General features: G+C 44.3%; 1 protein-coding gene and 1 long non-coding RNA gene across 3 annotated transcripts in view; one reads left to right on the top strand and one right to left on the bottom strand.

Annotated features, from left to right (window-relative positions):
• Positions 1-26,489, top strand: part of LOC121057733 — a 175,622-nt gene that overhangs the window by 10,723 nt on the left and 138,410 nt on the right. The gene's annotated exons all lie outside the window — the stretch shown is intronic.
• Positions 7,634-26,489, bottom strand: part of WSCD1 (WSC domain containing 1) — a 31,278-nt gene continuing 12,422 nt past the window's right edge. The window contains 8 exon segments of the mRNA XM_040532306.1: positions 7,634-10,130; positions 12,024-12,224; positions 13,071-13,235; positions 14,720-14,746; positions 14,749-14,884; positions 21,886-22,007; positions 25,079-25,217; positions 25,219-25,264. Coding sequence (XP_040388240.1) covers positions 9,778-10,130; positions 12,024-12,224; positions 13,071-13,235; positions 14,720-14,746; positions 14,749-14,884; positions 21,886-22,007; positions 25,079-25,217; positions 25,219-25,264 — 1,189 coding nt within the window. The 3' untranslated portion in view covers positions 7,634-9,777.

Below are 26,489 nucleotides of genomic sequence, written 5' to 3'. Positions count from 1 at the left end.
AGGCACCACACCGCTGCCCAGTATGCCTCAGTGACCTGCGCCAGGGAGCCAGAGGGTCCGTGAGATGTATTGACATTCCTTAGCAGTGCAATTAGCTTGAGGTGCTACGTACTAGTTATGGGCATCAACACAAAACTCAAAGACAGCCTGAACAAAGCACTAGGAGCCTGGGGGAATATCCAGTGCTATCAAATTGCTGGACTGGATAGCCTAACAGGATTTCTGTCCCTGGCAATTAAGATTAATCCTGTTCACCCCTGATAAAGAGTTGTCAAAGGCAGAACTTGCCTCTCTCCTTTCTGAATGAACCTAAGAAGAAATGAATGCATGCTGAAAGCCCAGGCCTGTTTCTGCCTTTGATACAGAAGTTTAGTAATGACAGCAGTGGGTGAAATGGTGTCTTCGACCAAAGAACACAGAATTTGCAGAGGCGTTAGGTATTTAGAATATTTGTCTAGTTGGTGTGTCACAGCATGAGGAAGACTTACCCTGATGAGTAATTTGTTTTTTTTTGTTTGTTTGTTACAATCACATTTGAGAAAGCAACTTATTTTAGTTTCTATGAAACTTTAAAGTCTCTTTTCTCCACTGTATAGGTATTTAGCATTGCGAACTACTCCGCCCACTCCAGGGACTTTAGGGACCTAGTATGTTGTGCAGCCTGCCATTACTACTCTGCTTTTCTACTGTGTTCCTGGCTTGCTTGTGTACAGTAGGAAACATGGACTCTCACGTTCAGTGTTTATGTACGTATTCGCCCTTGCAGACGATAGAGATTTTAGTAGCAAGCCATTAGTGTTCCTCTTGCATGCTTCTCTTACACATGTTAGAGATCACTGGTGAGAACTATGTTGCTGTAGATAGAAAGGGTTAGAAAATGGCCATCAAATTTCATAGTGGAAGCTTAAAATTAGTCATGTTTAATTTTAATGTCATATAATCTCCCAGCAAGCTCTTCTAGTTGAGGCAATTACAAGTGAACACCTTCACAGAAATCTCCTCCTCCTGTGTGTGTCACTGCCAATATTCCATGTTTTTTTTGCTATGTGAGTTGCTACAGGAACTTTTGGTTTAAAGACGAGAGGCTTACTGGAGCCTCTTACAGCAGCCATTAAAATAAGCAAATACATAAGACTATCACTTTTTTGGAAAAGGCCCTTTAGGCAAGGAATGTTTGTGCTTGCTATGTCTCTCTCAGCTTGAGGTGCAATCTCTCCTTCAAGCAAGCCATGCACACTGGTGCTGTATCAGTTACTATGCTTGCTGCAGACTGTGGGGATGCTCACCTAGTTTCCATGCCTCCAGCCACTGCTGGCGGAACAGGTTCCAGCAATATATCCTGTAAGACAAGCACGTTGGGTAATAAGGGCTGTGTCTGCTTGACTATGTTGTTTGCTCTATGGAACCTTTCAGTAGCTCTGTTTCAAGGGGCATGCCAGCAGCGTAACCTACAGCAACATCCCAGCCTGGCTGCAGCAGGAGCCCAGGTCCACCAGATGGGGATGGTTTAAAAAACAAAACAACAACAAAAAAAAATTACTTTAATCATCACCTGATCTGCTCCTTGAGACAATTTTGTCTGAACTTCACGGTATCTCCAGATTTTTGTATGGTACATCAGGTCAGCAATATAGGAGGACACAGCCTTAAGTTAGTCCAGACTAATGCATAATAGGTCCACTCCAGGTGCATCATATTTATTGTTGTAGTAATAAAACAGAGGTACTTAATTTGCTGTTTTCTAATTGGGATTAAATTGTCATCATTATTTCTAAAAACTAAAATGATACTCCTATTTGATCCTCTCAGACTACTACTATGCCAGAAAAATACTTGCAAGTAGACATTTTGGCAGACTGCATCCTTAGTCAATGACAAACCTGCAGCTACACAGTGTTAGGCAAAATTAAAACGCTTAACTTTTTTTTTTTTTTGAAAACCTGATGCATGTTGTGGGTAATATTGGTGTTACGAAGAAGGTTGGGCTAGATGATCTTAGAATCATAAAAGTTGGAAAAGACCTCCATGTTTGTAGTCTGGCAGATTTCTGAGTGATATGTACATGTTCAATATTGAGGAGAAAAATACATGTTTGTTTGGGGTCACCTTTTTTCCCTTCTCTGCTATTTAATATTTATGATGTAAGTTGCTGTATCAAAATGTTAAATAATTGTGACCTGTATAGGCAAGGAGTTTTATTTAACCTTTGAAAACTGTATTTACATGTTTTAATATATATATGAATAATGCATAAAGTTAGGCACTAAGGTTATTTTCAAAGCCAGTCATTTCAGAATCAAGCTGTAGAAAACAACAGAAGAGTGTTTTTTTTTTTTTTTTCCTTTTGTACTTTACCTTTTTTAATTCTCCAAGATTCAGGAAATAACATTGAAGTCTTATGCCATTGGGATTTCTCACTAAACTTCAAAGCTTAATTTAGTCTCTGCTGGAATGAAGAGAGGCATAAAACAGGCACAGTGGAATCCATTTAACAGAGTGGCTGCAAAAGAAATACAGTTTCGAAGAAAACAAGTGTTCTGCACAATCGTTTAACAACAACAAAAAAAGGTGGAGTGCAGTTGCTAAAATGCAGAAGTACCTGGGTCCCTTGGGAGGCTGCTCAGTTGCAGGTACTGCTCCAGTCGTGGAGGGGCATGGGGCTGCCCTGGGGCTGGGTCCCAGCCCTGCACACCCCGAGGCAGTGCGGTGGCCCCACACTGGCTTCTCCATCGAGGGGACCAGAGGCAAGGCCAAACCTCCTGGTCCCTGTCTGAAGGACAGGACCCCGATGGTGCATGTGGCTATGTGCACACATACCTGCATGTGTATAACAATTTTCCACAGCATCATTTTAATAGAGTATGTCAGCATGGAAGATTTGGCTTATTTTCCAGCATATTTGATGCTTCATGAAGGATGCAGTTTTACTTCAGACTGCTCCTTTATAAGCCCACTCGTCAAAGAAATGTTCTTGTCATTAGCGAGGTGTTTCTTTTAAATCATTCCCCTATCTGTATTTTTTATCCATTGTGACATGAATTTTCTTCTATGAAATGAGCTGTGTAATTTTGCTAAGGCAGTGCTAAGTGCTTTATTTTAGAAGCATTACAGGTTAATGCAGACTTTCAACCATTCTTACAAAAACAAAGGCTATGATCGTTTGTTCTGCCTCTGCAGTGGTTTTATGATAATTGCTTGTAATCCAGTCAATGCATATCTGCAGGAAGTGCTCTATTTACGCAGTATTTCTTCTGACACACCCCACTGATACAGAACTGACCTTGAAAAATCTCTCTACTATGGTCCACATGAGGAAATCATTCTCCTTTTCGATAATTTTAAGAGCTTGTGATTGCATAGCATCTCCAGTCTGAAAATATCGATGTTCCACACTCGGCACCACTGAAAGGCTGCAGCAGTAGCCAGGTGGGCAGCCAGATGTTACTCGCTGCACAAGGGCAGGACTTGAAGGATCACTGGCCAAGGCTTGGGTGAGCCTTGAACCTCAGCAAAATACTGAATAGCATCCCCAGGGTGGGCAGGAGATGGTTTCTGGCTGGGCTAAGTGATGCCACCTACTCCAGCCCTGGCTTTCTCCAGGGAATGGGGCTGTAGGATTTCTTGGCAAATGCCCTCAACATGCAACTTGGTCATACGGGAGGCACTTGGGTAGCAAGGAGGTCGTCCCTGCAGCGACTTGCGGCTGGCTGAGGTTCCCCAGATCTATTGCCAACCCACTCATAACAGTGCAGCACTGCCTCAGCAGGCCCCTGCTCTGCTGTCTGTGAAGCGAAGTTAGCTTCACTGGCAGGAATGAGCAGGCTTGATGCACTCCACTGGCACATCCTTATGCTTTAAAAGTAGGTTAAATATTGGCCTCTCCTGCCACTGGCTAGTTCCAAGGATCTGTCCTCTGCCTGGGGCAGCAGTAACTCTGAGATTCATGGCCCCTTCCTGTGGGAGCCCTGTGCTGGTCATCTCCATGCTGGCTCTGCAGCTGGCTCTGCCTTTCTGGAGGTGCTGAGGGCTCGGTCCCCAGGTGAGGGCTGCTTCCTGTGCTGTTTCCACGGCTGGTCCTGGCGCAGGGCACAGAAAGGGATGGAGCCTGTGCTGGGCCGTGGTCCAAGGAGCAGGCTCCAAAAATGGGGCTGAGACAAAGCTCTGCAGGGAATGGAGGGGGGAGGAAGTCTGGCCTGATGAAATGGGAGAGCATTAATGAGAATTAATTTCATTTAAAAATCTTTAGGCCTATCACAGCATTTTAACTGTTGCATAAAACATTTCATTTTAATAATGTACTTTAATCATATTTCTTTTCATTTACGGGAGTGTTTGACACCATTTTATGTGACTAAGAGTAGGCTTTCTTTTTTTTTTTCTTTGCTGCTGTTACAGATGGCTTGGTCCATACTGGATCCATTTACAGTGCTTATGCCCCATGTGTGGAAATTATGTAATTTCTGATAAGATTCTTGCATTTTCTTGAGCATGCGTGTGAGTTGCTGTATTTGTGAGAAGGTGCACGTTATGTCACCTTTTGAGAACCTGGTGGATTAGAACCAAACAGTGGTGTACAAGTGGCGGACTGAGTATTGCAATAAGAAAAACTTCTGAGCTGAGAGCTGTTAATTGAGAATAGAGATGTTATAAGGAAAAACAAATGCTGGGAAAAAGATGTTTGCTTGTCTGAGTATGAAGAAGGCTGGAAAAAAAAAATGCCTTTCTGTAAGACATTGTGGTTCAAAGGGCAAGAGCTGACTTATGGTCCTTTCTAATTTGTACATCTGCAAATTTGTTAGAGTAATTAAATGCTAATATAAAAATCAGATTAAAAGGGAAGCTTTCTTAAAGATTACTCTCAACTAACAAGGGTCAAAAGTAAATTATAAGTAACACAGTTGAAAAGCTGGATATTTCTGGCTGCATAAATGTCACAACTGAAAAAAGCAGTAACTCAACCTTCTATATTTGAACATCTCATTATATTCAAGGCCATTGAAAGGCACATTAAGTTCCAGAGAGGTGATGCATAAGGTCTCTTGCTGAAAACCCATCCTTTAATTATTTTATGGAGGTTAACGTTGCTGTAGTAGAGTAGTAGCTTGGTCTTAGCAGTGAATAATAGGTTTCAGCAGAAATGGTTTAATGGAAAATTAATAAAGCAATGCAGAATGGCTGAATTACATTTGAAGGCTGGTGATGATGTTCATGATTTTAAGTGTTGCTTTAAAGGTTTTACCTTGCAGCTGGTTTCCAGGAAGCAAAGCCATTTCTCTCTCTTCTATTGTGTCCTCTTTTCCTGGGCAGGTTTACCTTTTTTTTCTTTCTTTCCCTCCCTCTCTCTAGAAGAGTGCAAGTGCACTTGAGAGGTAAGCAGATCTTAAACAGATACCCACAAAATTCCTCTCTCTAGAGGGATTATCTTCCACCTCCATGTAAAAGTTTTCCAGGATCTTGGCTTTGATGAAGGATGGTGGGGCATTCATTGCTTGTGTTTTCAAGTTAAGCCTTCCCAAAGTTATTAATGTTTTTGTGCTGTTACAGTGTGTTTGTGGTAAGCTTTTGCTCGTATGGATGTTTTATGTCGGGTCTGTTTGTTAGGGAACATGGCCATATGCCTATCATCTTTGGGGCTTTTAGCTTGAGCACCCAGGGAACATTGCTCACTGACATAATGAACCTTGCACAGGTTGCAGCGGTGGGTGAGTGTCTGCAGATGTCTTGTCCTGTGGGTTCCAGCACTGGCTATTCTGGAAGGAGAGGGGGAATGCAGAGCGTCAGTAACTTGTGTATTCAGAGAAGTAGGTTGAGCCCAGTGGGACAGCTGGAGGTTGATGTTGAGCTCCCAAGTCAATAGCCTGAGCATGAGAGCAGTCAGGATCCAAGGGGGCTGCTCTGGGGGTAACCTGAACCCTGGTGGGCAGTGAGACAAAATGTAGCTGCAAGTTGATGGAGAGTCTTGATTCCGGCTTGTGTATCATGACAGTGGTTTGCTTGAAAAGTTCAAGTATTAAACTCCTTTAAAAAACAAAACAAAACAATTGCTTCAAATGTAGCATCTCGGCTTTGTTCTAGCTGCCTGCTTATGACTCATAGCTTTAACTTCCTGAAGAAAGCTGAAAGCTTGGGGGAATTGCATGCATGTTTCTATTTCTAATATGCTACTATTGAGTACAAAACAAAAATGTATGTGGAGTGAACATCAACATGGCTTTAATGGCATGATAGCTTATTTTTTCTGATCAAAATATCCTGGTTAATTAAAGCTCAGTATGATAAGCATAGAGCTTGCCGAGTGTAGGAAAATTTGCCTTGCAGGGAAATTGCTTGTGTGTGTGTGGTTTTCTTCATCTGCTCCTGTGTGTCATTAAAACAGATGCAGGAGGAGAAACAAATCAATAAAACCTAACTTTCACTACTAGGCTTCTATTTGTGACAGACCTAGTTGCAAATGAATTAGACTGATTACAGTAGATTTGTTGCTAGTGTCATTCCCTGACCTGGCATAAAGCAGGGGGGTCCTGGTAAAATGCAGTCTGAAGTCTGCACTGGCTGTAGCAGCTTGCTTCTTTGGGGCCTTCTGTCCTCTCGAATCTGGTGGGTTCGGGACTCAGACCACAGCTTTGTCTGTCTGAATACATGAAGAGGTCCACCTGGGCAACTTGCAGTGTACGAGGATCTAAAACATTCTGTTACTCTGGGATATTCTCTATTTACAGGTAATCCCTTGGGAAGTGGAAAGGATGAGCAATCTCTAAATCAAGTTGTGGAAAGAATGAGGAAAATGTCTTTTTGTGTCGAGTTTTGCAAGTCTTAATCTGTCAGAAGTCCTTTGTGATCAGTGGTAGGTGGTCTCTTCGGGAAGGAAAAAAACCTTTCTCTATGACCTGGACAGCACTAGACACACATGGTGCTTCGCTTTCCTCTTCTGTGTGTCTGACCAGAGTCCGTGCATCTATCAGTGACTAAGTGAAACTTGCACGCTGTTTTTGTAAGAAATGCGTATTTTCATATTGCATGGATTGGCATAATACTTGTGTAAAATTCTTATGGTGCAGTGCAGCATGTGAGCATCAGTGTCTGCTGTGCAAACTTGCTGCAGTGCTGAGGTCAGCGGTGGCAAAGATCTCTGTCTTGCCAAATGCTGTTGAGCTGCTGACTTGGGATAACAGGCAAAAGCAACACAGATTATTTACACCTGCAGTACGGAGCCTGAGAGGCTATGTGATCAGTGTCTGTGAGCACACCTGGGGATAAATAAGAAGGGCAACTTAAACTGACAGATAATGCTGGGGAAAGAAGAAAAAAAGAGAAGCATGAGTTACAAATATGTATTAAGTTCTCAGTTTGTAGATGACTCCTAACCATTAGATGACAAAAATTCTGCAGCCTTCATAGGAGAGAAAGGGTTGAAAAATACTGCAATTCTTTTTAAGTTAGAAGTCAGTATATTTGTGAGTATAACTTACATGCAGTGGTGCAGGCAGCAGCAGGGATCGTGTGCAATGGCCCAAGAAGTCCTTGTCTACTCTAGTATAACAAACTAATACATACGTATGTGTTTGTATACCTATGTATATAAAGTGAGTGTGTATGTTACATACAGAATGTAGATAAAGAGGCAGCCTCTGTACCTCATTTATTGAGTATTGGTTAGCTACAATGAGCTGATTTTTGGCATGCACAGAGTTTATGAATATTCATGTTCTACAGTTCTAATTTTAGCCACCTGGAGCCTTCAATACAGGACATGCACATAATTACAAAGTCTTTTTGAGAGTTTGCAAGCTGTCTGTATCCTCACCAGTTACAGTGGTGAAATGACCTATATATGTACTTAAATGATTCCATAAATTTAGACCAAGCTATGTAATGGCAATGTAATGTCTTTCTCACAATCCTCATGTTTTGTGGTGGACCCACAGTTCTGGCCTGCGGTCTCGTGTGAAGAATTTGCACAACTGGCCTAGGCCTGGGCTCAAATTCCATGGGACATGGCCCAAATCCACTGACAGGAATTGGTGCCCAAACAGGTCTTCAAAGCATTTTAATGCCTATGTCCAAAAAGAATCTGTTCTTTTTTAAGTCACAGTAACGGTGGTGATAGACCTATTTTGCAGCTTCCAGATTTACCCACTTTGTTGCTTGTTCTCCACTACAAGGGGGCTGGCAGGGAGAACTCTGAAGGCACGGACCCGCGCGTGTGGCGGGCCAGCAGCCCCAGGCAGAAGGTGCCAGTGGGAAGCCCTCGCGCCACCACCACGTGTCCCGGTGCATGAGTGCTGGGGGTGCCCAGACGCTGCTCCCCAGTCAGGGAGAGCAAGGAAGGCTCAAGCTGGCTGAAATTTGTATTTGCTGATGTGAAGGCATTGTGCAGTGCGGTGTGCGTGTTACTTTAGGAATATGAATGCTTATTCGCTATTTAAAGAAAGTGCTTTCCTCTTGTTGGATTTTAGGGATTCTACTTTTCTGTCAGTTGTCTGACTCTTAGTGATGTTTTACAACTACTTGGAGTGACATTTGTCAAGGTTGCCTACTATTATCTTTTCTGTTAACGTTTTAGTGACAACCATTATATAGTGCAGCTTATGTGAAAAAGTAAAACGTTGGGTATTAATATTAAGTGGGGTTCAGGTAATGGAAGCTGAATAAAGCTTTCTAAATCATTTGCCACAACCTCCTTTGTTCTGTTTTGTGTGTGTGTGTTTTGTTTTTAATTCTTCCCCACTTGCCTTTACGTGGATTTTCAGCATCAGAATCAAGCTGATTTTCTTCTGGCTGTGTTTGTCATGTAAATGGCAGAAGATTTTTGGCTTTTGTTGTAAATCTGCTCAGTTGTCTGTAACTGCACCACTGTCAAGGTAGTTTGGTTGCTGGGGGAGACCTGAGGGGAGAGGCTGGGGGGGGAAGTGTCCCAAGCACAAACAGGGAGCTGTGTGTGGAATGGGACTATTATTTCAAAGCACAAATGACACACGCAGAGGAAGCCCAGCTCCCTTTATACAAACTCCTTATTTTATTAAAACTACTGTTTTCAGGCAGGTTTTCAAGGAATCCTTTATTTCACACGAACAGAAGCATCTTGCAGTCCCTTAGGCTGTGCCGTTCATAGGCTTCCACGCTGGTGGCTGTTGAGCACCGTGTACTCCCTGGCACAAAGCGGAGCAAGCAGCAGTAGCTGGGGCGAGCACCTTGCTGGCTGGCTCTGGAGAGTGGTGGTGCAGCCTTCAGCATCTGTCAAGACCACCTCGGTGCTCCCTGGGGGGCCTGATCCCCTCACCCTGCCTGGTAAGGGCTTGCTTCAGCTCCCACAGGGAGCCTGGAGCCTGCCCTGGCCAGCAAACCCGAAGAGGGAAGCCATGGACCATGCTGAGAACAGAATTTATTGTCTTAAGTGCTCCGTTGAAAATCATTTGTCAGTGTTAAGACTTTTTTTTCTCCCTTTACATATACCCATTTCCAACTCGGTAGCTGTGAAATCCCCAGCAACCCTGGTGGCGGATGCCTGCTGCAGGAGCAGCATCACACACAGCAGCTGCGGAGTTCTGGCCGTTTGTGCACAGAGGGGCACACGCAGGCAGACGCTGGTAGCTTTGCCTTGGTTTCTATCCTTGTTTTGTCTTTTGGAGCTCTTAGTGCCCTGAAGAACATCCAAGAGTAGAGAGAATTTGCACTACTCAGCAGATTCCACAAGTATCTTTGCTTTAGCTGCTATACAGGTCTTTTTTTATGAAAAAAAATATATATTTCTAAACATAGCTGAGTGCTACCACACTATCATCTTGGCACATACTCTCTGGGTAGCCCTGTGAAGTTTCTTCCCCTCAGGGCTTCATCCACTGTCAGGATGTATCTGTTGATAAGATCTTTCATTTCCTGGGTGAATGGCTCAAAATTCTTCTGCTTAGCACCAGACCGCTTGAAATTCCCATCCCTATTGTTCTCAACGCAGAGCAGCCGGTCCTCTGTCACTGTCATGTTGAGGAACTCCACCATCTCCTTCAGCTTGGGGATGAGGCTCTGTTTCAAGTCCTCATAGTGGATGACAAGGAGGCGTTTTCCATACTTCAGCCAGTCCAGGACATGGGAGGCCCACCAGGAGGCATAGCTGTTCACGAAATCAGGCCACTCTAGATGATGGGAAAAGCAGAGAAATAAGACAATGTTAGCCACGCTTTCCCCAGTTTTCTAAATTTTACCTTGGTACAGGAGTAGAGGTGCTGGCCATGGAATGACATTGGTGGGTGGGTGTGCGCTGGAGAAGGCAGTGTGGCCAGCTGCAGAGGTACAGCAGCTCTGCTTCCAGCTTTGGGTATGGAGGCAGATGCTGTTCTTCCCCTGTTCAAAGTGGTGATGGTGTAGTGTTCCCAAATGTGGATGCCTAACCCTGCTGCCCGTCAGTCACCCGGACTGTGCAGGTTTGGGGCATTACAGTGCTGGGAGAAACTCAGCTGTATGGGAAGCCCCTTGGGAGGGTCAGGACAAGGCCAGGCAGAGCTTGCAACTTTGCATCTTTAACGTGTCTTGCGTTTAGAGCTTGAGCTCTCCTCTGAGCACGCAAGCAGGCAGCTTTGTGCAGGGGCGGGGGAAGGGCAAAAAGAGAAGGGAGAAGTGACTGGAGGAAAGCAGTGAAGGGGCACTGAGCAGGTCCTGCTTGGACACTGGTTTGAGCAGTGCTTTGCCATATAACTTCAAGAAGATTCTTTTGCCTCTGTAGTCTTCTACCCTTAACCTCTATTTCAAATGTTGTTTGAGAAGAGACAGGGCAATTCTATATTTACATATATGTGTATATAAAAATACACACACATGCAGCATCAAAACCCTGATCCTCGCTGGGGCCTGAGGTGTTCCTCACTCACTTCCAGATTTGTTGAATAATATATCATTTTGATTGCTTCTGGGGAGATTGGATAAGAATATAGGATTAATTGGGAAGATTCTTGGGTTCCTGGCACATGGGAGGGATTTATGGTCACTTACCAGGATCACCAGGACAAAATTTACTGAATTACTTTCCCGCTATTGGCTTGGGTGACACCTTAATCTCTTCTGGGTGGTTGTGATAATTTTCTGAGGCTCAGGATAGTCTGAGCTGAAGGTTTTGGGTTGGACAAAGAGCAATTGTGGCTGAAATATAACAGTTTGTAGTTTTGTAGCACAGGAAAGCCATTCCCTCCAGTCTTTATTTTCTCTTTTCTATGGGCTATTTTGCCTGCTTTTTGATGAATCAGTCTTGAGTTGTGACTGATGAACTTGGGAAAGAAACATGCTGTGACAAAGGACACTTCCCTGCCACCCCCAGAGCCCTGTTCTATGTGGTTTGCCAAGCCATATCTGTTATGTCTAAAACATACAAGAGGAGAAATGTGTGCTGAATCCTTTCTGTGCTGCAGAGTCTGTATGCAGCAGGGAAACCAGTCCTGCTATCCAGCTTGCTAGTCAGAGGCATGAAGTGTGGCAGTCATACTCTGAAGTCCTTTCATGTGTTCAAGGAATGCTGAATCTGAAGTCTCCTTATTGCTATTATCCTTATTTATCTGCAGTTCAGTAGCACCTGTGCAGTGCTGTAAAACTTCCTTCAGGAAAGTCACGCTCCATCAAATCCTCTAAATCTTAAATTAGATTTCTCTGGGTTATTACGTGCTGCAGGGGCAAACTTTCTTCGCGGCACGTAGCCTGGTGAATGGGCTGCACAGCGGGCTCTTGTGCCTGGATGCGTTTCCTCTGCCACCCAGTACTTTGGTAGCAATATTGCTGCTGCCTGCAGCCACAGTGCTGCTGCCACGCTGCCCTCCTCTCTGCAGCAGCAGAGGTATGGCCCAACAGTGTCCACTCCCAGAGTGCAGGTCTGAGCACTTTTGGGCCGGTCCTGTGCTGTGGTGGGACTCAAGTCCCACTGAGCGTTTGCAGTGCTCTTTGCGGTTTCGGTATGCTGTCATGGTGTTACCCCTGTCACAGAATGCCACAGCAGTTGGCTTCAAGCCCTGTCCACAGCAGCGCTGAGTGCCCTGACACACTACCTTTGCTCTTCCAGTTGCGGTCCGTGGCATAGCCTAGGTGCCCAGCGAATTTCCTGTTGAACTCAGCCATGAGCGACTTGTACGGGTTCCTTATCAACAGGATGGCAGAGTCAAACATTTCAATCTCTGTCTTGCCGCTTTCATGAGTTTTCACACAGATGGTCCTTCTACTTCTCCAATGGTCTTTTTCTCCTTTAAAACCTGTTTTACAAGACATGATATTTTTTGTTTTTCTTTTCCCCACATGATCATATATCCGTGCCTTTTCATGTTCTTAAACCAATCCCTGCAGTGGTGTAAAACTGTTGTGAAAACACCAGTCAATTAAACCTGCCACCCAGTACCTGAGACCAGGGCTGGCCACCTGCATGGCTAATTAACTTTACATGGGCTGGAGCCACCTTGTGAGCTCCTCCACAGCTGCTGTAAGCAGGACCCTGTCTCTGGCTGGCTGGAGCTCAGCTGCTTAGGCCACCTGAGCTGGACTGTGTGCTGGAAGCCAGGCGTTCCTCTGCTCAGGAGGGATTAGTAGGTACTCGCGACAAAAGGGCTGCTCTCTGTGAAGCCAGTGCTCGGTGCATGATAAACATCAGGGTTACCCTCCTCAAGGTACTGGCCTCCCAGAAGAATTAGTGACATTTAAAAAAAACAAACAAAAAAAAACAACCTCTTGTTTCATGTGCTACTGAAGTGTCTTAACCTCAGGGTTTAGTCAACTTTGTCTTTTGGACCATTCTTTTAAATGGGAGCGGCATGCTTGCAAGTACACAGCAACAAAACACGAGCCTGACTGCTGTTCATGCCAGTATCTGCGCACTGAGCACGCTGCTGGAGCAGTCCCTGCTGCTGCCTGCACCACGAGGGACCACTTGTTCTAGGCACATGTTTAAATTGGACCAGATATGATGACAGTGAAGCCCTTGTTGGCTCCAAGCAGAAGGATGCTGGAGCACGCAAGTAAAAGCTCCAAGCAGAAGGATGCTGGAGCACGCAAGTAAAACCCTGTGCCTTGAAGCGCTTTGTGTGTCCCATCCCCTGAAGCAGTACCTTTGTTGTAGAGGGCTCCATCGAAGTAATAGCTGCCCGTGTAGTAGCCCGTAGCATGCTCTATCAAATGGCGAGCCCATGTATTGCCAGCTCCAGGAAAACTTGACAAAGCAACAAACACTTTGGATTTAGTGGTTAAGAATTTTCTGTCTGTGCAGCGGGTGTCTGCAAGTATAGAAGATATTTCATTGTTAGCATTGTGGCTTTTTAGTAATTCCAATGGCAGCCCTTGATTACAGGGTTTATTGTTTCTTTCTCCCTTTTAAATATAGGATATCAATTTGAGTCCAGTTGTGAGTCAGCTACTTCCCAAAATTAATTCATCCATAAGAGGCCGAAGAGATTATCCTCAGAAAAGGTTTTCACTGGTTTTGTGTTAGGCAGTGCATTTTTGTTAGAGCTACAGCAAACCATTTTACTTGCAAGCAAGTTCTGATGAAAGTCCCTTGATGTCTGTCTGTTAATTGCTGTTTGCCTGGCAGGCTGGCTTTCCAGTGAAACCCTGAATGTGCCATTATACCTGAAAACTGCAAATTTTATAGCACAGGAAAAAACCCCTCCTACTGAAAAGAGCTGGCACTCAGTTAAGCATCCAGACTATGATTCTTCTCCAGAAAAGGGCGTGAGGCTGTTAAGGTGCCTGTGCTGCACTGATCTCTGGTGGGGCTAGAACCTAGCTCCTACACGTTTTTGTAAATACTAACTGTATTGCTTAACATGCCAGTAAAAGTAAGGGTAGGGGTGAGAAGCAATCCCAGCCCTCTGTGTCGGTACAAAAAGAAGCCAGGAAATAATTAGAAATCACTCCTTTTTTGTTCTTCAAAGTAGCCTACAGATGGATCCATGGCCTGAAAGTGCAGCATAGTCCAGAAAAAGTTGTCTTGTGCTACTCCTGATCTACACAGATGTGGTAGATGCTAGCAATTCATGAAAGTGAGTGTTCTTGAATGACCTTTTGACATGCTGTTACCTGCAGTATACCTCTGAATTGAAAGATGAAGGGGGAAAAAAAAAAAAGGTGTTGCGGGGAAAAAAAACTGCGTCAACCTAGCACAGAATTTAATTTTAAATTTGTGAATAGTTTTGCTGAACTTGGTGCAAATCACTGCATGGAAAAAGCTACAGGTTCTGCCTGATATTTTACAGGATTAGGGCCTCACTGTCTGCTTTGTTTTCTGGCTTTGACACACATGAAGATTAATATTTTGGAGGAAGGTGAGCAGAGAAAAATTAGAGTTTGCAGAGCTGTCTTGATGCCCTGCTTAACAGGGGGCTGGGTGTGCGCTCAATGAACAGGACTCAAACCAGACTACGGGTCCTTGTCTCCAGGTGTCTCGGGGTTTGGCTTCCCAGGCTCTACCTTCTCTCTCCATCTGCAAAATCATTTTTCCAATGGGGAGGATTACTGTTAACAAGAGAATGATTGGAAATAATACCTGGAAGATGCATGTTTATGAATGTGACTGCAAGAAGGGAATTTAGATTAGGGGTGCCTTCTAAATTCCTGTTGTGATATTAGTCATAGAGGATAAGACTGCTGTAAACTGAATGATTCCAACCCGCTGCAGGAGGGAGAGGCAGAGGGGGTGCGGGGGGCTCTTTCCCGCAGTAGGGGGTCCAGTCCTGGCATGGCAGGGCTGGAGCTGTACCTTGCACTGGCGTCTGGTAGACCAGGCGTACTTCCCCCCGGCAGCAGTGCTGACGTTGAGCATCCCGCTGCAGAGCTGCCTGTCGGCGCCGCTGTGCAGCGAGAAGCGCCCAGTGGGGTAGCCGCAGTATCACTCCCGCCCTCGGATGACTGCCAAGGGAAATTCCTATAAAGGAGAGAAAATAGATCAGTGCGTAAATGCCACGGCATCAACAGCCTGTGGGAATACTCCTGTTATGCAAAGGAAAAATAAATCTTTACGAGGGCACTGTCAAGATCAAAGCAGTGTTTGATGTATCATTGTAAATCTCGCTTCTTATATACTACTGCCTTTAACATGGCATTTCTTTAAAAATAGATTTCAGACAGATCTTGTAAAATTTGAAAAGTCACGATATTATCTTTTCATTATTCTTAAATATATCATTTGATAATATTCCTGCAGTCTGAGTATGTAACTCCACCTGAAACTTCAGTATGGGAAAAAGGTGTTTACACCCAAAATGAGCGTTTTGAATTGTATCATGTTCTACACTTCCATTATAGTCCTCCAAACTGATGAGTCATCTGCTAAAAGGTTGACACATTCAGTTGACTTTACCGGAGTTTGTACAGAAGAAAACCTGACCTTAAAAATTAAAAGGAAAAAGGAACTTAGACCCCGTAACTACTGCAGTCTGTTTAAAATAAAAGTAAAATAAAGCCATGAAGTATGCATCTTACTGTGACACCTTCACAGTTTGAAAAACACTACTGTGTATAGAGGGGCTGGTGTAGGGCTTGAGTGCTACTGTGTACATATTTTGGAAAAATTACTCAAACTGCTAAGTAACTTTTATGCCAAGATAACTACCACTTTAGAGGGAAATATGTGCTAGTTGCTTGCTGAAGCAATTTGGAAGTGTTTACGTGCTCCATATAAAAAATTCATTCATCAGTTGGCAAAAATCTGCCCTAAATTCAGTCTTCCTCCTCTTTACTAGGAAGACTGGCTAGCGTTTCACAGACTTCCGAAGCCTCCCAGACAGCTCGCTGGGTTGACATGCTGCACATCAGCATGCAGGGAAGGGCCCAGCCTCGATGACAGTGGCTGAAGGAAGGTCAGGTTATTCAAGCACAGAGCATTCAATTCCACCTATTCCCTACCAACACTTTTTGCCTTTTAAAAGTCTGTCTGGCCTCTGGAAGCACATGCCAGGACTGCTGAGGCAGCTTATCTCTTTGCTCTTCCCCACGTGTTCATTCTCTGATAATGAGTCAAATACAACACGTGTGCCATCTGTGCCCAAACAGCCAACATTTGCTTAGTGAATGAGATATGGCATTGTCAAAACTATTTACAGATTTGATCCAAGGGCAAGAGTTCTGTGTCTGCCTCCAAACATTTTTCCCTTTATTTTGAAGCAGTGTCTCTCCATTGGAGAAATTAATAAATGTCCTGGTCCTCAAGCACAGCCTAGAATAACAATGGGCCTTTACCTCATGCCAAGTGGCACCTGCAAAGGATTTACTCTTCTGGAAGGTTGGAGATTTTTGAACGAGACTTAAGCATAGTGCATCTCTATACTTCTGCATCTTTGTGCAATCATTTTTGTGAAGGCAAAAAAGCCTGGGACAATATAGTACTGTTTTGCAATTCACTCTGCACACTGTTTGTGACTAAATGTAGTTCAGGGAAGAGAGATTCTGGCTAGTGTTTGGCCCTTGTAGAGGACAGGAGTGGCCAGGCTAATCCCCCGCGGGTGCAGCCTCTCTGCTGTCAGGCAGTATTATGAGAGCAGGTCCTCTTGCTGTTTTTTATTTTGTGTTTCTTTGTGCGGGTCTTTCAATGTCTCTCCCAAGCTTTCCTGAAGCAGGGCTCTGGTGTTTGGCCATAAACAGTAGCATTGACCTTTATCTGGATTCAGCTCCTGCTGTCCTCCTGTAGCTTACTACTGATGCTACGCCTCTTGCCTCCACTGTTTCTTCTTATCAGCGCCTAACTTCAAAGTCTGGTATCCTAGTGCTATATAGCATATGAAGCATCTAGCAAAGAGTTATTTCTGGGATGGGGAAAGAAAACATGGGTGTCTCCTACTTGTATCCCTCATTAAATCAACCTTCAGGAAGAGGAATTGGAAAAAGACCTCAAAACAAATGAGTGTCCTGGTACCTGGCTGCAGAGGGTGAAGGCTCTCCTTACCACACAGATTAACCAAGGAGAAGGATGTATTTGCCTCTGTCATGTATTTGTGACCTATGGGAGCTGGCTGCAATACAAGTGGTGGGGGATGGTTTCTTATATCTCCTGCTGCTTGAGTGTGCAGTCCCACACAGCTGAAGTGCTGACGCGATCTCACACCTGATGCCACCTCTGACACTTCTTTGTGGATACTTTGCTAATTGTGAGTGTTTAAGCACCCTGATGTAAATTTAGCATAGGCAGTACGACCCTAACATGCAAACATAGCACTAGCAAAACCTATTACCGATAAACTGGAAGAGTTCAGTCTATCTCCCTCCTGTTTCTGTGTGTTAGGTGGCCTTTCAGACCCAAGGAAAGTCTGAAAAATTGTCTTGAAAGGAAAAATCATGCTGTTAGCGCATTTCAGGAATTTGTTTCTCCAGCAACATAAAATGTCATTGCTAAGGGTAAGAAGAACATTTTGGTCACTAATTTAGACTTAGGACACACAGTGCCTTTTTCCATTAAAGTGTCAAATCCTTGTTATTTGCCAACTACAAACAGCAACCAACAACAACAGAGTTGCTTCTTTCACCTCTCTTTCCCTACTCCTTCAGTTCTGCTAGCTTTAATATGATAGCAATTTTTAAATCAAAGGATGATGATCTTACCTTCAGCAATTGAATTGTTTTGTTTCATCAAGTATTTAAACTGACATATCTGTACATTTATAAGTGACTGGAAAATTTCAGATGATAAGTTGCTTTATTTACGACACTAAGGTTTCAGCAGCATGATTTGGCCCTGAAAAAGAGAGCCTTTCTTGGTTCAGTAATGGACATTTACATTTATTTACATAAAAAGTAACCACACAGGTGCCTTCTCTCTGAGCTTCAGCTGTTGGTTGGGGAAAGGGGAGAAGCTGGGAGCTGGCCTGATGAGTAGCAGGTCTCAGATCATAGGGCATGATGGAAGAAGTGTTATGGTATTTGGGGGGATCGTACCTGGACCCACAGCATCAGTGCAAAGCATTGTATTCAGCAACTCAATATTCATACTCCGCATCTAACTGAAGCAGCGCACTGAATGATTGTAAAACAGTATATTCAGCCTTGTCTTCCTGTCTGTGTTCAATCAGCAGCTACAAGTCATCAACTGCACTCAGCCCCAAGTTGTGGTTACTGCTTTAACCACCACACTTCTAAGTGCAGGACTAGGCCTTCTCAGGTTCAGTGCACAAATCCGCGATGCGTCACTTCAGTTAAACACGTGCAATGTGAGGGAAATCTGTGGGTCCGTGAAGAGGCATTTTTCTGGATGGAGCTTTAGAGCATGCACGACAGGCTAGGGTGTCCATCCTGCAAGCTGTAGCACAGTGGGAGTTGATGTCAGATAACATCTAACCAGGACGTTGAATGTTAGATAAATTTCTTTACAGCACTTAAACTGTCATTCTCCAAGAGCAACACAGATACTGTGGTGATTCAGATACTGATTGTTTTTATTAGATTGTTTTCAAATTAAGACTTATGAATAGGTTAAAAATACACAACTGGATTCACTCTGATTACTTTGCTAAATTCAACTCCTTTCCAACTTCCTTGCTAGCTTTTCTGTCTGATAGTTATTTTTATTTCTCTCAATCTACAGAAAAGAATAAGAGAATGGGGGGCTAATCATGGATGAAAATTCTCTCTCCTAAGAAAAAATGATGGGTTTGGTTTACTTTAAAAAACGGCATGTTCACTTTACAATGAGCCTAGAAGTCGTTTCATCGAGTTTTCATTGACCTGGATATTCCAAGAGCAAGGAATAAAACACCAGGGAGCAAAGCACCGCTTGAGTAAAATGCTGACACTTGTTTTATGTTGTAATCCATTAGGGCCAGGGGACAATACATCAATGCCCTGCTATACCCCAGTGTGACCCTGATCTGAAATACTCCTCTCTCAGTGCTGGCATAGTCACTGGGGCTGTAGTTATCTGTGCCATTTGAGGTTCTGGCCCACTTACCCATTTTATTGCCTTTATTAAAATAAATAAATAAATCTAAATGAGGGTATGGAAATATTCTATATGAATTCTATAATGGGATTTTAATCAAAATCCGGCAGGAGTCTTTTTTTTTTTTTTATGAGTAGATAACCAGAATGTAGCTACATCTGGAAACCCAAAATAGCATGTCTATTTTTGAAATTAGAATTTTTGTGTGTTCTTGGAAAGCAAAACAAATGAAAAACCAGAAGAAACACTTTGGAGGTGGTCATGTTTGCAAATTCGCTGCATGGCTTTGGATGCATTGAGATGGTGGGGTTCTCTCTTCAAGACTTAGTGTACTTTCAGATTTTTTTTTGATCATATATAACTATATACAGCATCTGAGAGTTAAAAGGAATGGTTATTTAAAAATATAAATTCAAGTGGGGATGGCTTATTTATTTGCATGTTGGCTTATAAAATAACATATATGAAAATTATGACTTCTTGGCCGAGGGACCTGGCAAAGAAACACATTCATGGCTCTGTTACAGGGCAATAATTGGTTGCAGTTAAGACATGTCATCATTCTGTTAGTTAAGAAAGAAATAGATAATTAAGGCTATTTAGCAGGTATCATCTAAAGTTGTTTCCTCAAATTCATATCTCATATGCTTCCAAAGGATGGAGCTACCATTTCATCTGCACAAAGCCATTTCTAAGGCTCACAAATTGATATGGTATGTCTGTTTGCTTTTCTTCTGAGTCCCAAATAGCAAAAGACTTATTTATGTATTTAAATTTAGGCATCAAACTAGTCCTATTAAAAAGCCCAGTAGGTTTTCAGGTTGCATAGGATTTGGTGGGATTATTCTTTACAGCATAATAGCTTAGACTAAAAAGACAGAAATGACAGTGCTTTCCTAATTCCATAGAAGGCCTATAAGAGCTAGGAAGTTGTCCAGCTTATTTTCAAAGGAAAGGAACCAAAGTTGGGATGAATGTTTCCATTGTCATAATAGGACTTGCTTTGGTAGCATTTAAAGCTGGTACTGGGTTTTTTCGTGTTCCTTCACCAAAGGTGTAATTCTTTTTTTTTTTTTTTGTTGTGTTGTGTAGTGTTTTGCTTGGAGATGAATAGTCTCCTGCTGCTCTCCTGGTCCTGTTCAATTGCTAAGCTAACGAGGGACATTGGTATTGGTCTTTTTCCTACACTTCTCAGCCAGCAGGAATTTCAGATGCTTCCACTTTTGGGCCAGAAAACTTTGAAGGAACATAAACTTCTGAAAATCCACTTCTTCAGAAAAGCCTTCTCCCAAAACCACAATATTATGACTATGCTTAAAAATTACTGACCTTGTGTATAAGCACATCTAGAAAAACTCATCCTGAGTTTTCGTACACTTTCCTAGGTAAAGAAGCAGTAATTGCACCTCATCAATAATATTAATAAAATGTTACCTGTGGGTAAACTTCAATACAGAAAGATTCAGTGTTTTTTCCCCTGCAGTTAAGGAATACATCAGTGGCAGATCTTGGAAAGAATTGGTCACAAAGTCCTGCTTTACTACATGTTTATGTGTATGGAGGGTGTGTGTGTGTGTGTATGCATGTTTGTGAGGCACTGCGTGTAGGATATAAAGGTGATTAACTGCAGCTCACTGCACAGAATTAATTCCGCGATGCATTCTCAAAACACTGTACTGATGAGCTTTTATAGAGGATAGGTTGACTGGGAAAAGCTTTCCCACTCTGCACCATGGTATAAAAGCAACTAAAATTACGTAGTAATTAAGAAGAATTTTTGTTCTTGCCGTAATAGTTTTAATCAATTTTGTGATGCTAGAAGACAAAATAATTGAATGCTCAGCTTAGTACTAAGGCTGCACGTGGCTGCGGGCTAAATCTGACCACTGAGCAAACACTCCTCTGCACATACAAACAAGCCCAATGGGAGTTAGGGGCGAGGGGGAGGGAACCCAACCACAGCAATAGCCACGGAGCAGAGATAGTCACGGGCCAAACATTTCTTCCCACAGGGATGCCCAAGTTCACCAAACTTCTTCTGTTTTCATGTCCATGGTATAACACTGATAAATGGGAGCACAAACAAAGGTGATGCTGCAACCCCAGGGCGTGCACAAGGGCAGATGCTAGCATGTCCATTCACACCTTCTGTCCAAAAGCCAATAAGCACACAACTGAACTCATTAGTTGCTTTCTGGTGGTCTTGTATCTTGGAATGAAGAAGTTCTACAATGACTCCTTTTTAAGTTAAAATAAATTAGATTTAAATTCTTTGGGTTACAGTGAAAGTGGCATAAATTCTTTTTGTGAGGAAAGAGATGTGTGTATTAAAGTACCTGGAAAGCCCACCTGCTCTTAGCTTATCTGCTTTTTTTTTCCCCTCCTCTGGCGTTTTTTTTTTTTTTAATTAAGATTGTATCATTTTCCTAGCTGACACAGTTACACTGCTATAAAATACTGTGTGCTGATACCTCAAAACTAAAATCCTTGGTTGTCCTCATAAGGGAGCAAATGGGGCTAGACTCCCACTGGGGACACAGCGGGTGTCCTGACTGCCTTGCACGTGTGCCTGGTGAGCCCCCCCAGAGCACTGGAGCCATGTTTCAGGTGCTGCTGGCCCACATCTGTCCCCTGGCAATGTATCTCCCATGCGAACCACAGCTGCCAAAGCCTCTCCGGGGCCACATCCTGCTCTGGGTGTGGTTTGAATGGGACACGGAAATGGTACCAGTTTCCTTGGGGTTGAAAATTGTCACTTGGAATGGCTTCTCTGTGCATGATACAGAGTGGCACGGCTCTGTAGATTGCCCTCCCACCTGCCCCACTCCAGAATGGTCGGACCAGATGCATCACTGGGTATTTACCATTGTGAGCTTTGTCCTTAAGAAATTCATTCACAAATTCGGAGCTCTAAGGCACTAATCTTTGCTATTCTCTCAGTAGATCAAAACTTAAAATAACAAAAAGAAGAAAGGATGTGAAATGAGAACTGTTCTTACTTTCTTGGAGCAAAATTCAGAGCACATCTCCACCGTCAAATTGGGCTGTATCAAAGAGGCTGGAAAGGTGTCTGTTAAATTTTCTGGAGCTCTAAAACATCCTCGATAGATAACATTCCTCCCTGCAGGGATATGAAATAGGTTTCTCTTGAGAAAACAATGTCCATAGTATCCTGTCTCTATCACAAAGAACAATATTAGGTTCAGAAGCTAAAGAATAATGAAATAAATTTTATATTCCAAATGCTTTAGAAATAAGAGAAACCATGATATACACTAGAAAAATGTGTTGCAAATCCTGTGGTATTGAAAGGAGCACATGCCTTTAGCTTTGTACTAACCACTGAAAGTAGGGCTGCAGCAGAGTTTAAATTAAATTCCACCAGTGGAGGGCATTGCTATTGTTTGCAGCTGCCAGCTTTCTTTTGAAGACATGCTTTCCCCTGAAAGACTTAAAAGCCCTGATAAAAAGCTACAAAGCTTCACATCATCTGCACCAGAAAAGGAGAGGAATTTAAATGAATCCTGAAAGCCCCCACAGGGGGACTCACCTTCCTGCACATGTGCTCAGTTGCTGATATCCCTCTCCTCTTCCACTCACTCGCTCTCTTTTCAGGGCAAGGGAGTTTGATGCAGTCTTCAGAATCTGAACTAGGCTTTTGCAAGCTGTTCAGGGAGAATAGCTTTCTTGAAGTCTTTAGCATCAGCCTCTGATCTGACCTGCTCCCGTATAAATGCCACAGAGCTTGGCAGAACTGCTCCATTTTTTTTTGCATCGCTGTGAATGAACTCAGGATTTGGCCCAAATACTTTTTACAAGCAGTAATACAATTTTCCCTCCTTTTAAGAGAGAAATGTCCCCTAAGGGAACCAAACAAAAACCCAAAGCTATCACTATCTCAGGTGAGGCAATGCATTTGCACAGATGAACTAATGATAATGAAGAAAATAACATTGTGTGGCTGGGTTAGAAAACGAAAAATGTCTGCATGCACACATTTCTGTAATTCATTGGATTCTGTGCGGTTTACAAAGGTGGAAAATGTCTTTCTACCAACTCAACTCTATTGACATAATTTACCTAACAAGACTTAACAGGAAGAAAGGTCAATTTGGAAATGAATTTGGGTCTTCCAAATCCTGGTCCACGCCCACTGGCTGCCCTAAATAACACTCACCAGAACTGATGTAGGAATGTATTGTGGTGGATGACAGGAGAGATGTAGTACAGTTTTGAGGGGAAAATTTGTTTGTGTGTGAATTTTCAGGCAGAAGGGCCCAGGTTCTCTAGCATGCACCAAGAGCAAATCTATGGAGAAGCTGTCCAATAACTGTTGTAATAACTGTTCAAAGCAGTTACTAGAAGCAGTATTATATATTGGGATCACTCAGAAGATGTGCAAATAAAACAATTTAATGCAAGCTGGGGAAGGAACAGGAATCTCCCTGAGATCAATCAGGTCATTGCAAGCATGGCATCAAGGAATAAAAGAGCAGTTTTTCAGTTTTGCAGGATGCTGTTGAAAGACTACCTGCTAAAACTCACACTAATATTTAATTTTGGACATGTTTGTTTTATGAGCATAGAGTGATATCAGTTGGTCAGGCAGGTGACTTGACCTGCCCCTATCAACATGCAAGAGGGAGCAGGGCTCCCAGGGAACACATGGCTCACGCTGGAAGCGGCTGCATTTGTGTCATCTCCCACTTTCTGGTGGTGAGGACGGCCGTGTCCTGCCCCCAGGGATTGTCCCTGGGAGCTGCAGCCACTCCCTGGCTACAGACTTGGAACTCTATTGTATTTAGGGTGAGGTGGAGCACGAGTCCTGCAGCACAGAGGCAGTGCAGCTCATGGGGCCAGGTGGGGCAGGAGCCAGCAAAGCCCCTGTCTGCAGGAGGTTTGAACCGGGGCACCACTGCATCTGCTCTGCATTAGGAGCATCCTTGTGCCGGAACTGTTTTCTGTATTGCCTGTTGTAAATCACGGATGGTATCAGTTTCAGAGTTATTTTCCAATATATTTTCACAATTAGTCATCGTGATTAACACTTTTGTTGGCCCCTCAGCTAACTGGTGTCAGTAGGATTCTTCAAACAGTCAAATATCAGGTATTACTAAGGGCAAACAAAATACAAATCTAGCTCCAGGCTAGACTAATGTGATGACTTATTCATTAATACTTTAAAAAATAAATGCCATTTACTCCTGTAAAATATATATATGTATTTTTACACTGAAGATTTAAATAGTGATGCATGTCCTGGGAAACTTGCCAATGTGCCTGTCAGTCTGACACTTGCAATTTAGGTCTGTGTGCCTTTGATATATAATTTATATGTAGCTGGGTAGGTGATTGTACAAACCTTGACTTGTCTTTAAGATGTGAAGTACCATCAATACTGGCACAACCTAAGGTCTTGGTGCTTGTTCTCAGCAAATAACAGTCGAAGGGTCTTGTGAGCCTGCCAAAAGACTGCTCAGCTGTTTGGGTATTTTACATGCCTTGTGTTGGCCCAAAGGTTTATCTATTGTGTCTCCCATGACAGCTAATTGAATGACAACCAGAGAGCAGATGACTATCGTAGAGAGTAGATGACAAGTATTGTCATCTAAAGATGAAACAAAAAATTCAGCTGCTGCCTGAAAGAAGTCCTTGGAGAAGCAGAACTCTGTGGTCTTGTTCCTGTCCCTTAAGAGAGGTACCGGTGCACTTCTCTCTCTGGCCTCTATTTATTCTCCCGCTGCATTCACATAGTATTTGCTTTGCTTAGGATCATGTCTGAGCTAAGGATGATGTTGGGTGTGATTTTCTGCCCTTCTGTTACGAGGCACCCCCTTCTAGGGCTGCTTCTTAAACACGTGGTTTTGTGCCTTTGCAACAGGTGCAGAAGGAAGCAGTTTTTCCTCAGCTGAAATTCTGCTGCTCTCGCAGTCACTGCACTGCCCTTCCTCCCCTAGTGCCACTAGCTTTCTGAGGTGGATGCTCCCAGGTGCTGAGCAGCACTGCTATTTTGGGGAGGGAGCCAGGGACCGGGCCAACAGCAGGCGGGCACCGTGCCCAGCAGGCACTTCATCCTCTGCTGCTTCCAGCGCTGGTGGCAAGCGGAACGAGACGAGCCCAGGACATCACGCTCACTCCAGTTGCAGTGCCAGCATCACCACCCAAGAGCAGCCTCACCCATCGCCCACTTACGTCGTGGTGCCGCTGCCCACAGCTCCTCCACCCTGTAGACAGACAGCCGGTTCACCCCGCCACAGATGGAGCCCTTCTCGCCCTTGCACTCGCTGTTGCACTCCTCAGGCCTGGAGGCAGTGACTGGGAGCTTGTTTCCCGCAGTAGCACTCTGCTCCGTATGCCAGGCCCGCGTAGGTGTAAGCCCTGTGGGTGGCAGAATGAGACACAGTCGGCATGGGTGCCCTGGGCTGTCCCCAGGCTCCTACCTAACAAATGTGAGATCCTGTCCCTGTGCTCTGCCTGCCACTGCTCCAGAGGTGCAGCCAGCTGCTGGGGACCAGCAGCAAGGAGCCCGTGCCACAAGTGATGGGCAGGGAGCAACGGTGGTCAAAGGGAGCCAGCCCGTGCTCTGCGGTGGCCTCATCCTCGGTTTAGCCGGGTGGCGTGGGCATCCACGTGGCAGCCCTGGCTCCTGTGGCAGTGACAAGTTGGTGCTGCAGAGGTGACAGCCAGCCCTACCCCAAGCCACCACTTGGGGCTTTTGCCAGAAATATTCAAGACCGTTTAGAGTGGCAGAGAAGAAAGGCCCATTTCAGAGGTTCCATTAACCGGCATTTGAATTTGGGCACTTTGGATACGTTGGGCTGTTTTCAAGTGCTGAAAGTGAAGGCACAGCGTGGGGCTCACTGCCTCTCTTGGGGTGGTCAGGCCGTGGGCTGCCTCCCACCCGCCCTGACCCCAGCTAGCAGCTGCTGCCCGCCACCCGCCACCCCCTGCTCCGTGCCGGGGTCGGCTGGGGCCTGCCCCCAGCACCACAGGACAGCTCCGGGCAGCTGCTGCTGAGGGGCTGGCATGGGGAGACCCAAGGCTGGGGGGGGGAGGCAGGGGTGTGAAGCTGCAGTGAAGCCCCCCGGAGCAGCAGGCTGCATGGACACTGCATTGCCTTGCAGAAGGAGGGAGGGAATGGTCACAGAAATAGCTCAGAATTGTGTTGCTACTTCTGCTTTCTCTCATGCTTGCAGTGATAGGAAGACACTTTCATGCGAGTATTCAGGTGGCTGTGCCCTGAGCACCAGTGTGGGTCCGTGGCCGGTGGGCTCCTCCCTGGTGAGCCCCACTGCCGGGGGTGGCCACACTTGCAGCTGTGAGCCTGCTCCACTGTGCAGTCCTGCTCTTGGGAATGCTGTGCTGCTCATGGGGTTATGGTACAGTCCAGGGGCCAAGGGGCAATAGCTAACAACTGTCTAACAAAACACCAATTTTTGACCAGAACAGCAGAAAATACATTTAAATAGTCACACTATAATAAAGAGCAATAGATAGGCAGCAGTGAAACAGTCTACTTGAAGCAAGGTAGCAGAGCTGCTCCATGCCTGAAGGTACGAGATAATCACAGTTTTCACAGATGCTGGATGTTTAATATATGCAC

The sequence above is a fragment of the Cygnus olor genome, chromosome 20 (assembly GCF_009769625.2).
Source record: "Cygnus olor isolate bCygOlo1 chromosome 20, bCygOlo1.pri.v2, whole genome shotgun sequence".
Taxonomy (NCBI): domain Eukaryota; kingdom Metazoa; phylum Chordata; class Aves; order Anseriformes; family Anatidae; genus Cygnus; species Cygnus olor.
Note: the sequence above shows the minus strand (reverse complement) of the source record. Positions and strands in the feature narration are given on the sequence as shown.